At 51.7% G+C, this 12,529-nt stretch overlaps 1 protein-coding gene and 1 long non-coding RNA gene across 3 annotated transcripts in view; one reads left to right on the top strand and one right to left on the bottom strand.

Moving 5' to 3' along the window:
- Nucleotides 1-1,510: 1,510 nt before the first annotated feature.
- On the bottom strand, nucleotides 1,511-4,687 carry LOC128909324 (uncharacterized). The gene is made up of 3 exons (XR_008466336.1): nucleotides 4,557-4,687; nucleotides 3,278-3,477; nucleotides 1,511-2,533 (listed from the first exon to the last, which is right to left on the bottom strand). It is a non-coding gene; the product is annotated as an uncharacterized LOC128909324 (long non-coding RNA).
- Nucleotides 4,688-8,272: 3,585 nt separating this feature from the next.
- Nucleotides 8,273-12,529, top strand: part of DDHD1 (DDHD domain containing 1) — a 68,768-nt gene continuing 64,511 nt past the window's right edge. For both annotated transcript variants that reach the window (XM_054199798.1, XM_054199799.1), the window contains exon 1: nucleotides 8,273-9,023. In XM_054199798.1, coding sequence (XP_054055773.1) covers nucleotides 8,330-9,023 — 694 coding nt within the window. In that variant the 5' untranslated portion in view covers nucleotides 8,273-8,329. The remainder of the gene's footprint in view (nucleotides 9,024-12,529) is intronic.

Raw genomic sequence — 12,529 nt, 5'->3', positions numbered from 1 at the left:
AAGACCTTGGCCTCCTACTCTTTGCTTCAGCATCTACAGAAAGTAACCAGGTTTCCGTTTTCCCAAAGGTCTATGATGGTTTCCTCTGGAAAGCCATTGTGCTTCACCTCTTGGCTTAGTGGTTGGCACAGTATGAATACAGAGCCCTTGCTTTCAACCTTGATCTGGTCAAGTCCAAAATCAACACATAGCAGAATGTTACACAACACCCCTCTCCCTCCCGCAAAAATTACCTGTGTCAACTTCAGTGTTCTTGGATCTACAAAACTTATTTGCCTCCCGTGTGCCCACACTCACGGTATCTCATCAGGAAGAAAAAGAGAAAAAAAAACAAAACAAAACAAACAACCATGGGAAGAAATATGTTTGCTCTCAGATTATATTGTAATGGCTTTGGCTAAATGAAAGACCTGGAGAAAGTGGAACTTCAGGCACCTTCTGCATCCTGTTCTAACCGGGGGGAAAAACACCGCAAGAACTACCTTTTCTACATTATTTTCCTCCATGTGCTTACCATCTCTAGCAAGGGGAAAAAGAAAATCAATGGCAGCGACCCCTCTAATACTGGGAACTGCCCCAATCCCAGACCCAAGGGACATGTGACAAAACTCTCTTGGAAGAGTATTCTGGAAGGAAAGGAAATATCCTAGAAATGAGATGGCATCATTTCCAGGACAGGGTGTACCCAGAGCAGCTCTTGGCATCCTTGGAGATGGGCTAAATCAATGCTCCATGAGGAGAAGTACCTGGGTTTGGAGGACTCTCTCTGGTTCAGGACATGGACATCTGGATTGCAGTCACATTTATGGGAGAGGCCTTTTCTCCACCTCTATGAGTGCACATGCGCACACACAGAGAACGTTATTTTAGGAAATGAGTCTACCTTGCGACTAACTTGTTTTTAAACACTCCTCAGAAGGCAGCTGAAGGGGTCTTGGCTTGAAGATTGAGCACAGTCCTTCCACTTGATGCTTTCATATCTTTACGTCTTTGCCTCCTTCTTTACCAGGAGGACAGATGCAGGGCCAGGATTTATTTTTTTTTAGAGAAAGGGCGAGCAATAATTCACGTCCAACATCTCTGTGATGATATTAGTTTGTGTGACAACAGACAGACTCACCATCAGAGTGACGTGAGTGCCACCAACCCCACCATGTCTTGTTGAACAAGTTGCCCCGTTCTCATTCACTCCTGCAAGAAGGGCAAAATCCATACCCCTGGAGATCCAGAAAGAGAGAAGGAGGAGCCAGGAGGAGATGTGGTGGCTGGGCCCACACCAGCAGCACGGCTCCAGCTCAGCCTTTTCTTTGCAAATGCTGCCAGCAATCTGCCTGCGCGTGGCTTTCTGCGAGCCTCACCGCCGCATAGGGGAATGCGTAGCACCAGGGCTTCACCAAATCAAAGTCTGAAAAGGGTAAATATTTCTGCTAGGGATCATTACTTTTCTTTCTTCCTTTGTTTGCCCTGGAACAAAGGGAAAAGGGGAAAAAAAAAAAAAAAGCCCGTACAATTTAACAATGCTGCATTGAGACAGTATCTGATATCACAGAAATGACCCTCTCCTTGCCCCCTAATTCTTGTCTTTTTCAGCCAGGAGGATATTCTGCTGCTGCTCGCAGCACGAGTAAAGGAATGTGGAGTTGTTTCTTTGGAAGAACATTTCAGATCTAGTGAAAGGCACTTTTGACCTTGGCATAAGAGCTGTATCAAAAGCGCTGGTGTTCAAGGAAAAGAAAAACACAAACAAACAGAGGAGCCTCCCTTGTCTGACAGTAGGGTGAAACACTCCCAAGGGGGATTTTTAACCCAGTCGACCAACGTCCCTTCTAAAAGAGCCAGAGAGTTAATGTTCCCTGTGCAGAAAATATCCCATTGTAAGCAAAGATTTTTTGGAACCCTGCTTAATTTGATGAACACTATTTTAGTGGAGTCCAATTACTAATACTCTCAGTGTATCCAAATATATTTGGATAGCTGTGAAACCGAAAAAGCAGACGTGTTTGATAAATATATCCCGCCTGAATTTGGGACAAAGTTGAATGCCATTTTTCCACATTAAATAATGATGATGAAACGCTTCCTATTCAAGCAACTTGAAAAAGAACATCAAACAGCACAGACGACATTGTAAAAGCAGTGTGTCTAGAGGACTTGCATGCCGGCGTGTTGAGAGCTGGTTCTTCAGATGACTGTTCTCACATAAGGTGGGAAAGTGAGAGTTTAGAAACGGTCCAGGAGACCATTTCTAAGAAGCAAAAACAGCGTTGCGTCAATATTTGAAAAGTGCGACTGAGGGAAGCCCACGTAATTTCAGGCTGGCTGGTCCCACACTGCTCCTGACCTAGGTATAATGAAGTGGTTTGTACCAATTAATAAGGAGGTGGAGAGCAGGGGTGTAACGCAACAGCAATCAGCAGTTTTCGTGGGAAATGGTTCCTGTCAAAGAACAAATTTCATCTTGTTCTTTAATAAAGTCATGGGTACAGTTGATAGCAGTTAACTGTGTTGACTCAGTGCCGTGCGGTATCCAGATCTGAGAAGAAAAATACACAAAATCAATACGAGCGCATAATAAATGGTTTAAAAATAGCTAATGGCAAGATCTTAAAATGGCTTTGTTATAAAGGATTCCTCAATGAATAAAGATTGTTTCTAATGGACTCTTGCAAGCACTTTGCACTTGTGCTATTCGTTGTATTTTATTCAGGATCTGCAAGAAAATACAAGATGATTGGAAAATTTGAGAACTGTGAGAGACAGTTTCAAAAGTGACTGCGCTATTTAAAGTCGCACTAATGGGAGTTGCTTGTCTTGCAGACAAAGGCCGCTGGGATGGGATCATTAGGAGAACCTGGTAAAATGAGCTTTGTTAAAGGAAGTCTTAGGACAGGCAAATGCAAAGTCCTACGCTCAGGAACAATCATCCAGCAGAGTGCAGGGTCATACAGACATCACCTCTAAACGCAGAAGTGCCTCCTGGTGAGTCCGTGCCCTGGAAAGCAGCAGAGTGTGCTGGGGAAAACTGGTCTGTGAGGACGTTTGTAGTGAGCTAATTCCAGCGAAACGCTGTGGCCAAAGGAGCTAAGAGCAACCTCGGGCAAAGGAACCGGGTAACAAAGAGGCATTGCTGGGTTTCATTTTTTGGCGAAGTCGCTGCAGAAATGCAGAGTCCGGTTCTAAGTGTGTACATTGGTTTTTAAGTGATGTTAAAAACCGGAGGATGTTCGGAGATGTTTTGCAGTGCATTTATGCTTGCAATTACACACATACTCCCTACCTTCACGGTATCTCCTCATCTCTCGGATAAAGGGAGGTCCTTGGGAAGTTCCCATGGAAACCTCTTTTCCAGGAAATTTCCAAATGCTTTAACTCTGCAGGAAGGGACCGTGTATATGTATATGGCTATGGAAGTCTTCTGTGAAGGTCTCATGATAGAAGGATCACAGCATCCGCTGGTCTTAGTCCTCACGGAAAGTTCTACACAAATGACATTACAAAATAAATGTAACTTTGCTTTAAAACTTCTATACAGACACTTACATTCTTCCACATTTATTCCACTGTAACGAAACTTTCCTCCTCTGATGGCAAATGAAGCTTATACATTTGGTCTTATTTTTCATTTAATCTAACTCTGTGGTGACGGAACTTGAGTCCTGTGTCATGCCAGAAACCTTCAAGCTGCTCCACACCTGTGAGCTCAGAGAAGTCAACAGGAAAGAGGGGGGAAATCTCCTTTTTTGAGCTCAAATGAGAGAGATCTGGGCTCTCAACTTCATTCATACCAGCCTATCCCAGCAAACACCTTCCTCACAAAACCCAAGTGAAAGCCATTGGGACTCTCTCAGGAGGAGCTTCAGGCTCCGGAGTTCCCTTCACTTTGCCTTTAATAAACCAGTTTTCAGGCCACGTGTCTCCGTAGGGCTCCAAGATGGCTGTAATGAAGAACAATCACGCTGCAACTCTCCGGGCTGTGGTTCAGCTTGATGATGACGATGAACCACCAGTGCTCAGTCTTTCTGCCTGTTGTCTACGGAGAGTCTGTGCACAAGAATGCAGCATATGGGGAGAAGACGTATACCCCCAGAAATGCACATCGAGAAATAAATCAGATCATCTGAAAGAATATATGAAAAAGGTAAAAAACACTTAAAGTGCCCCTTGTTCATTTGGACAGTCTTTCCTTGATCTCAGACAAGGAGCAAAAGGAGCGAGAATTTGAGTAGGATGACAAGGAGAAGGACTAAACACTTGTTGAATGAGAAAAGACAGTGAAATCCCCCTGACTTTGATGGAAATGAGGATAAAAAGTGAGAATCCAACGACCTGTGCCTTCAAAGCAATCCACGAGGTAAGCAACATTCCCTTTGTCTTCCCCACTGTGGAGAAAAATCTGGGACAGGCTTCATGGAAAGATTACCTCATGGAGTTCATTAGAAATGCAATGGATAAGTTAAACAAAGAGATCACGTCCCTGTTGCTAGAGCAATGTGGTCAAACACCCTAGCATGGCCTCCTCCCCTCCCCCTTTCTTGCTTGTACCTTGTTTATCTCACCTCTTTTTCCTCCTTTTTTCCATCTGAAAAGGTAGAACAAGCACGACCAAAGCTCCTGCGGTCAGGGTTCATAAAAGCTAACAGAGTTCTTGCAGCTTTTAGGATTGAAAAGCGTTGCTGATGCACTCAAGGATCCATGCGCAGTCTTTCAGCATGATTTTAATGACTCAGGGAAACAAAACACCAGTGGATATTTTTAAAAGCTTCTCCTGCTCTTCCAGCCTGGACTTTATCTGGCCTCTCTCTGTGTTTTAACACACTCCATTAACAGGATTTCCCGTCTGAAAGCAGACGTAGGAGGTAGGGCACAAACCTATTTTTGGACATACAGTGCCATGCAATACACAGAAGTCCCTTTCTCACAGGAGACTGTAGGATGGAGAGAAGCAGAACATGTAGGAGATGGAGGGAACTGAAAGCTGGAGAGGGACTTTTTGAAAGCTGGAGAGGGACGTTTCCCAAGGGCATGTAGTGATAGGACAAGGGGTAATGGCTTCAAACTGGAAGAGCGGAGATTTAGGTGAGATCTGAGGAAGAAATTCTTGGCTGTGAGGGTGGTGAGCCCCTGGCCCAGGTTGCCCAGAGAAGCTGTGGCTGCCCCATCCCTGGAGGGGTTCAAGGCCAGGCTGGATGGGGCTTGGAGCAGCCTGGTCTGGTGGGAGGTGTCCCTGCCCAGGGCAGGGGGTGGAACGGGATGACCTTTAAGGTCCCTTCCAACCCAAACCATTCCATGATTCTATGATCACATGCACTGTACCCTGGTTTTTACCCACAGCTGACATACTGGGTTGTCAGAGAGGTTTTGCTGTATATCAAGAAGGACACACACAGACAGTTAGGGCTGGAGGCACACAAATGTACATGACACCCAACCAACTATTTTCCTTCCTGCGTCCTGACTGTTCCAGCACCCTGCCCTGGCGGTGATGTCTGTATGAGGAAGGCAGCGGGGATGTTGTACACAGAGATGTGACAAACGTGGTGGTATCAGCTCCCTCGCCCTTCGAGGTGTAAGTGAGATAGGAGTATCACTCACATACCCTCACACCGCCTCCGTCCTCCTGGGCATGTTGCGAAAAGGGGGGGGTGTCTCATAAACAGGTGACCCCACCCCAGTAAGCCAGGGTGTGTTTCTGGGAGTCTCTCTCTTTCCCACACGCACACACACACAACAACAACCCTCACCCCATGAGAAAGGATGGAGGTGGTGGCGGGGGGTGGAACTGGCGGCGGAGAGGTGATCCATCACTGCCCCTCTCTTCGGCCGCAGGGTGTGTGTTGGGACGGGGAGGTGTCTCATGCAGGTGTAAAACCCGGGCACCCTCCCTCATCCTGCTACAGGCTGCCAGGTGTGTTATCACACCGATATGCATCTCAACGCCCTCTCCTGCTGATTACGAGGTGTGTGCTGGGGATGGAGGTGGGTGTTTCTTGCTCACACGCACAAACAAGCATGGGTGAACCCCAGCCCCTCTGATTTGGGGAGGCACAGCTAGCGTTTGGAGGAGTGGGGTCTCTCTCGCACAAGGGTGACCCCAGGTTTTTGCCCCCCCCCATGAGTTTGCAGAGTGTGTGTTTGGGGTTTGCCTGTCTCACGCACCCCTAAACAACCGAGAAATGCCTGGCTGAAGGGAGAAGGGATGTCACACCAACAAACCTGACCACCTCTCCCTGCCAGGCTGTGGGGGTATTTAGCCAGGGGAGGGCATCTCACGCACAGTGTCACCCTGTGCATGGTTGTCATCCTGTAGGGTTTCCTTGGCGTGGGCGTGGGTAGGGTTGCACGAACACAGGAGGGATCCCAAAGCAGCAGGATGAGTGATGGGGGTGTCAGGTACCCACCACAAGGCAGCAGGATGAGTGTTAGGGGTACCAGGTACCCCCCCCAGGGCAGCAGGATGAGTGCTGGGGTGTCTCACACACAGACACCAATCTCCCAGGCTGCAGGATGTGTATTCTCTCATACGCGCACACACGAGGGTGCAAGATGTCCTTTAAGCGCCTCTGTCACCCACATGAGCCTGCAGTTTTTGTCGTCGGGGTGTTGGCCACACTCACAGAGGGTGGTTTTAGGAGCGTCTGCCATAAACACACCAAGCTGCGGTTTGTGGTTTGGGGGTGCCCGTCACTCACACGCTGGGCTGCAGGGTGTGTTTCGGGGTGTCTCTCTGTCTGTGAGGCCATGGTTTGTGCTTCAGGGTGCCTCAGCCACACAGAGGGGCGCAGGCCGTGTGTCACCCATGTCCACGAGGCAGCAGGCTGGGTTTTAGGGGTCTCACGTACATAGGCCGTAGTTCAAGGTGCCTGTCATACGTGGAGCTGGGGCTGTGTTTGAGGGTGCCTGACAGGCACACACAGAGCCTGACAGGCACACACGGAGGAGCCGGGGCTGTGCTCGTGGGCACCTCAGGCATGCAGAAGGGGCTGTGGGCTGTGCCTGGGGGTGTCTCACACACACACGAGGGGCTGTAGGCTCTGCCTGAGGGTCTCACACACACACAGAGGGCTGTAGTTTGCATCTGGGAGGTCTTTCACATGCACACAGGGCTGTAGGCTGTGTCTGGGAGGTCTTTCACACACAGACACAGCCGTAGGCTGTGTCTAAGTGCGTCTCACACACACACAAAGCTACAGTCTGGGTTTGGGGGTGTCACACACACACACACACATGGCTGTGCCTGAAGGTCTCACACACACGTGGCTGTAGGCTGTGTTTGGGGGTGTCTCTCATACACACACACACAGGGCTGCTGTAGGCTGTGTCCGAGGGTCTCTCACGCATACACATGGGGCTGTAGGCTGTGTCTTAGGGTCTCACAGAGACAGACAGGGCTGTAGGCTGTGTCTGAGGGTCTCTCACACACAGGCGCAGCTGTAGGCTCTGTCTGAGTGTCTCACACACACACAGGGCTATAGTCTGTGTTTGGGAGTGTCTGACAAACACACATACAGGGCTGTAGGCTGTCTCTGGGGGTGTATCACACATACAGACAGGGCTGTAGGCTGTGTTTGAGGTTGTCTCATACACACACAGAGAGGTGTGCCTGAGGGTCTCACACATGGCTGTAGGCTGTGTTTGGGGGTGTCTCTCTCTCAAACATGCACGGGGCTGCTGTAGGCTGTGCCTGGGGGTCTCACAGACACAGAGCCATAGGCTGTGTCTGAGGGTGTCTCACACACACACATAGCTGTAGCTGTGTTTGGGGGCGTCTCTCTCTCTCTCACACACACACAGGGCTGCTGTAGGCTGTGTCTGAAGGTGTCTCACACACACGCAGGGCTGTAGTTTGCGTCTGGGAGGTCTTTCACACACACACGGGGCTGTAGGCTGTATCCGAGGGTCTCACACACACACAGCGCTGCTGTAGGCTGCGCCTGAGGCTGTCTCGCACACACACATGGGGCTGTAGGCTGTGCCTGAGGGTCTCACGCACACAGACAGGGCTGTAGGCTGTTTGAGGGTGTCTCTCACACACGTACAGGGCTGCTGCAGGCCGCGTCCGAGGCTCTCACACGCACACGGAGCTGCACCCCGTCTCTGACACCTCTCCCCCCTGGCCGTGTCCCCGCTCGCCCCTCACGCCCGCCCCCGCCGCGTGCCCGCAGGCCGCGTGCCGCCGCCCCGCCCCCGGCCGCGTCGCGCCGCGCGTGACGAGGCGGCACCGCCCCCGCCCGGAGGGAGCCGGCGGCGGTTGCGGCAGCCGCGGTCCGGGCGGGCGGCGGCGGCGGCGGGGCGGGCCCAGGCGGCACCGGCGGGCCGGGCGCGCTGCGGCATGGATTACCCCGAGCCCGCCTCGCCGCAGGCCGCCTGGGACCTGCCCGGCGAAGCCAGCGGCTACTACGAGCGGCCGGCCCGCGGCGAAGAGGAAGCGGCGGAGGAGCAGACGGCGGCGCTCCGCGGCGTGCAGCATCCCGTCGCCCGCCCGCCTCGCCGCCCCCCGCCGCTGCTCCGCGCCGCGCTCTCCACCTCCTCCTCCGAGGGGGAGCCGGAGGCCGCCCTGCCGCGGGAGCCCAGCCTGAGCGACGAGGCCGGTGGCGGCGGCGATTTCGATTCGGCCGAGTCCGGTGGCTCGCTCCGCTACTCCACCGGCACCGGCGGCGAGGGCAGCGAGGGTGAGGGAGCAGGGCTGGCCAGCAGCGAGAGCGGCGGCAGCGGCTTCTCCCTGGCGGCGGCCGCCCTGCCGGAGAGGAGACGGCCGGGGGGCGGCCGGCCCCGCTATGAGGTGGTGCGGGAGCTGGGCGCCGAGGAGGTGCGCTGGTTCTACCGGGAGGACCGGAAGACCTGGAAGCCCTTCATCGGCTACGACTCGCTGCGGATCGAGCTGGCCTACCGGGCCCTCGGACCCGCCGGCGGCCCCGCCGACCCGCGGGAAGGTGAGGTGGCGGCGGTGGAGCCGGTCTGCGTGCGGAGCGGGCTCTACGAGGTGGACGTGGCCAGCGCGGAGAGCTACCCCGTCTACTGGAACCGTGAGTGCCGCCCGCCCTCCCGTGGGGACCCGGCGGGGGTGTCCCCGTCCCGTCTCCCCCCGCTTCCGCTCCCGCGGGGACCCCGGCGGGGGTGTCGTTGTACCCCGTCCCCTCCTTCGGGGACCCCGGCGGAGATGTCCCCTCCTTCCCCACTGTGGGGACACCAGGTAGCCCTTCCTGCTCCTCCAGTGCAACCCCGTGGGTAAACGGGGATGCGAGCACTACCCATCGCACTAACCCGGGCGTGCAGAGGACTGGACATCACTTGCTACCCACATACACTTGAGGGATAAGGGATACAGGACTAATCATTCCCCAGGGAGAGGGGACCCTGGCCACCCATCTCTCACATGCACCATTTGTCACACACCGGAGCGAGGAAGGACTGGAAATTCCCCTTCCAAGTCTCAGAAATGGAGGGAAACAGCGGCACTAGGCATCCCACCCTCCCAGGCACACCCATACGGGAAATGGGATGGGTATCCCTCAGCATGCGCTTGAGAGAGGGGGCACTGGACCCCTTAGCATCCCCTGGAGGATTAGAGACACTGGGTAACCCTCACCCCCCATGCAGGGACGTGGGAGAAGGGTGAACCGTGCACCTCTTAAGCTGCTTCCAGCTGCAAAGGGAACCGAGCATCTTTCCCTCTCGCCCCCCAGTGCCCGTGCATCTGGAGGAAAGGGGGATCTGCATTCAAACCCACATGCAGAGACACAGGGAAGGGAGGTCTGGGCATCTTCTTGTTTCTTGACACGCACAGAAGGAAGCAGGAGGGAAGGTGACTGAGAACCTTCTTGCTTATGCTTCCCTTTTCCTAAACAAAGGGTGAGTGAGGGTGGATATTTGCCTTAAACTCCCCCTTCCCTCAAGATGCGTGCCCTTCCTTCAGAAGGAGCAGGGTAGAAACAGCAATTGTTTGTCCAGTACCTCCCCAGTACACACATGCTTCTGATCCCTCTTCTTCAGCGAGGAATGATGAAGAGAGGGCTGATACCTGGCTTTCCCTCTGCTGCCCGCGTCCTCTCCACTAGGAAGATGATGATATTGTGCTTCATCTTCCCTTCCCCATTGCCTGTCCACTGGGAGGGGGCATGAAATGGGACTTCTTTCTGTTGGAGGGAATGCAACAGGCATCTCAGATGCACACACAGTCGTTACTTCTTACCCTTCCAATAGAGATGTATTTGCTTCACTCCCTCGACTTGAAAATTAGGTGGTGATGCACTCCCTCTCCCTTTGGATTTCTGCTTTGCTGGAGGAGAGGAAACCTTGGGGAAGAGAGATGAAAGAAGAGCAGGCACCTCAGCTCTTCTGCCCCTTCCTTTGGGGGGGGAATGTCTCCCAGGGTCTTGCTGGATATCTGCTCTCCTGGAGCAGAGAAGCCGTGCTCACCCTCCATCCCTGAGAACTTGCTTTGCAACTGCATTCCTTCAAGGACGAGGGAAATGTTAAGGAGTAGAGCAGCCAAGCGATAGACACTGTGCTGGTACTTGATGCATCTGCCACATGGTTACTGGAAGGAGAAGACGCAGGTCATCCAAGGGGTGAGGAAGCTGCTGCCATCCCTCTTGTAACTGTGCCGCAGGGAGAGGGGAGCGGGCGAGCAGAGCTGTCAGGTGAGGCAGGATTGCTCCCGGTAACACGAACAGGAGGCTGTGCTTGTCAGCAGCTTAAAGGTTTAATTTCTTGACCCCGTGCCTTGTCCATTTTGGAAGCTGATTCAGTCTCATTAAGCCTGAGGGGCAGATGTTTCAAATGACAGCATACGCTGCGCCGAGATGATTTCTGCTGCTAGGAAGGAGAGGTTCCCAGAGGTTAGCACCAGAAGCGGTGCTGGGCAGGGGAGAAATAAACTCACGGTCCTGAGAAGACTAATGACAGGGATGTTTTTTAGTCCTCGGAAAGCTGATTAAGGAGAGCACTCAAGTCTTTTCTTATTAGCAAGTTCACTCACTCACAAGACTGAGATAAACTTTTGGTGTTTCAAGGGTCTGTCAGTGTCTTCTGGTCTAACTCCTCCTCCACTTGCACATTTCCTTACCTCCATTCCCTGTGTACATGAGCGCTCTTGCCTTTCTCCCATTCTTTCCTCCCAACTGCTGCATCCAGACCTGAGAAACCAGCAAGGTGAAATCCCAAGGATTCTGTCTCATCTGTGCTTTTGAAGGCCTTGATATAGCTGTTTTTCCCAAATTATTCCCATTTGACAGCACACGTGTGATTTTTGGATCCAAAGGGTAGCTAGCTACTATGCTGGTTTGCTGTAGTGTGTGGGAGGGAGCCAGTGGTGGAATTCCATGAACAAATTCCATGAGTAAGGGAGGAAAGTCTCGCTCTCTGGTGCCACGAGCATGAGGTTTAATAACTACAACTGACATAAATACTCTGAGGTGCACGTTAAAGAGTACAGAAACTGCCGTCTGGTTCTGCTGATTCACATTTTCAGTTCAGAGCAAAGGTCAAAAGCTTTTATCTGTGGTGTTCTTGACCGTTTTTGTTGTTCTTTTTTCACGTATGTGCCGTGCTTCAGGGAAGGCTGCTATCGCACAGCTACAACACTGAACGCACTGACAGTTCTTCAGCTATTATGGCGTCTTAATGACAGGGAAATGTTGATTATAGCTTGGCATGTGCTGAAATGTTTTTTCACTCCACGTCTTCAGAAATTTTAAGCTCATCACAGGCTTCGTTTGTAACATCAGGAATATCAGACTGAGTTACAATTTGAGCAGGTTAATTACTGAGAATTTTATCCTTACCTTGTGACCTCTGGGACTTATTTAATTAGTATTGCAGAACCAGCAACGGCAGCACAAGAGGATGAGAATTATTAGTGTAGGCTTCCAGATAAGTGAGTAACTTGGGGTTGGGCTGCTTCTTGTCTTCTGTGGACATTACGAGTCATGCTTTACATGTGGGTCTTCTGTTGGAATCTTTTTGGGTTATCCAGCCCCCTCCCAGTTGAAGAGGGCTGTTTTACAACCATTTGTCTATAGATTTACTCAGTATAGTTTTTGAAGTCCTGGATGAGTCTGTTAAATCTGCATCTGGTGCACTTCTGAGTGGCTTTCTCGTGTTCCTTGGCATGTGAGTTTGTCCCATGCGGCTATTGCCCTGTCTGGTATTTGTTTTCCCCTTGCTTTTTGATGGTTACGTTGTCAAGTTGCCTGTATTTAGCTCTTACAGGCGCTGTTTTTTCTTATAACGCTTTCAGTCTCCAGGTAGTCGCCTCCATGCTGGCATGTTCTCCAGTTTCAGTTCTGGCTGTGTGTTGGGGACACTCATCGCCTCGGCTGACATCTGTCTTGCAACAGTAGTTTTTAAGATCGAAGTAGGACTTTTGTAAAATCCGGTGGTATGTGGAGAGAAGCAACAACAAAAATGTGTGTTTCTACAGACATTTAGGGAGTGTGCGGAGCATTGTCTTTTAAGGAAGGATAAAATACTCCATTCACAGACACAGGTTTGGTAAGGGTGGGGTTTTTGTTTGGTTTTTAACATGTAT

This window comes from Rissa tridactyla, chromosome 4 (assembly GCF_028500815.1).
Source record: "Rissa tridactyla isolate bRisTri1 chromosome 4, bRisTri1.patW.cur.20221130, whole genome shotgun sequence".
NCBI classification, from domain to species: Eukaryota; Metazoa; Chordata; class Aves; order Charadriiformes; family Laridae; genus Rissa; species Rissa tridactyla.
The sequence above is the reverse complement of the archived record's forward strand: the minus strand, read 5'-3'. Positions and strand labels throughout refer to the sequence as shown.